A 1,368-nucleotide genomic window follows, 5' to 3' on the forward strand; every position below is an offset into this window, starting at 1 on the left:
GTCTATGCGCAGAACAGACGAAAATCGGTCCGAGAGCGAGGTTATTCTTAAATTGGACAGAGTATAGTTTTAGCGAAGACAGATGCACTTAGAAATGACGATACTTCGCTTTAATAATATTTTCAAGAAGAAACCATATTTTTGATGTTTAATTAAGTTTGAAAATTTCAATTTTGGCCAGCTTTTCAAATAGAATACTCCACTGTGTATCGGTGACGCCAAGGATTACACAGAACCGTCCCAAATGCTATAATGTGTTGCCCAAAGTATAATATGTTTTATGTTTAACAAGTACCGAATATACGAGATCTGTATCATTTCAAAGTCTTTTTACACAATTGCTCAACATTCTAATTTCAGGTGTGTGTCCAGAGTGATTTGCGGCAATGGATATACTTTGGATCCGGTAACAGGACAGAATTGTGTCGATGTGGATGAGTGCGCGGATGGTACACACAAATGTACCGCGGATCAAACTTGCGTGAACAGATTAGGTGGATACGTTTGCAATTGTCCACCTGGACATGTGACTGGACCGAATAAGGACTGCATCGATATCGACGAATGTAGCCTTTACGGTAACATATGCGGATCAAATAGTCAATGCGAGAATACAGTTGGTTCTTATAGATGCAACTGTGACAGTGGTTTTGAAAACGTTGGTAGTTTCACTGGTAGTGGTTGTCAGGTACATTATAAATATTAATTTCACTTTATTTCACGGTAACACTTTTAACACTGTTAGATAACATTTTCTTAATTCTGAACGTGAAAGAATATTGAAAAAAATTTAGCAAATAAAGTTGCAGATAATAATATTATCGTTAATTGTACGTTCAGGGTAGAAGGAAATTAGTTTTGATGTATTTTAACTCGATTTATCGGATATCGATAATTATTACTGTTCTTAATTTTAGGATGTGAACGAATGTCAACAAAATCCTGGTTTGTGTCAACACGTATGTTACAACACGTGGGGCAGTTACAGATGCAGTTGTAAGCCTGGATTCAGACTGAATCCTGACAACCGTTCTTGCACAGACGTCGATGAGTGCACGGAGTTTAAAAGTAACCACTTGTGCATGGGAATCTGCGAAAACACACCGGGAAGTTATGCTTGCAGGTGTCCGGATGGTTACAACCTTGGACTTAACGGTCGATCTTGCGAAGGTTTGCTTTTGTTGTTGAAAATTTTCCAAAATTTTACATTGCTAACTCTACATACAAATAGATTAAATGTTTTTATAAAAAAAATATTAAAAAATTGTTGTATCTTGCACTTTTATAAGATATTATAAATTATTGTTCAATTATATGGTGCAATTATATAACACAATTGCTTGTATGTACGAAAATTTCATACAAGAT

The 1,368-nt window shown here is 35.7% G+C and overlaps 1 protein-coding gene across 1 annotated transcript; it reads left to right on the top strand.

Annotated features, from left to right (window-relative positions):
• Positions 1-252: 252 nt before the first annotated feature.
• LOC108570062 (fibulin-1-like) lies at positions 253-1,170 on the top strand (the record flags this gene model as incomplete). The annotated part of the gene is made up of 3 exons (XM_017941645.1): positions 253-266; positions 361-688; positions 918-1,170. Coding segments are annotated over exons 1-3 (595 nt in total), but the record flags the coding sequence as incomplete, so codon positions are not given.
• Positions 1,171-1,368: the final 198 nt, after the last annotated feature.

This window comes from Habropoda laboriosa, unplaced genomic scaffold (assembly GCF_001263275.1).
Source record: "Habropoda laboriosa isolate 0110345459 unplaced genomic scaffold, ASM126327v1 C6061241, whole genome shotgun sequence".
NCBI classification, from domain to species: Eukaryota; Metazoa; Arthropoda; class Insecta; order Hymenoptera; family Apidae; genus Habropoda; species Habropoda laboriosa.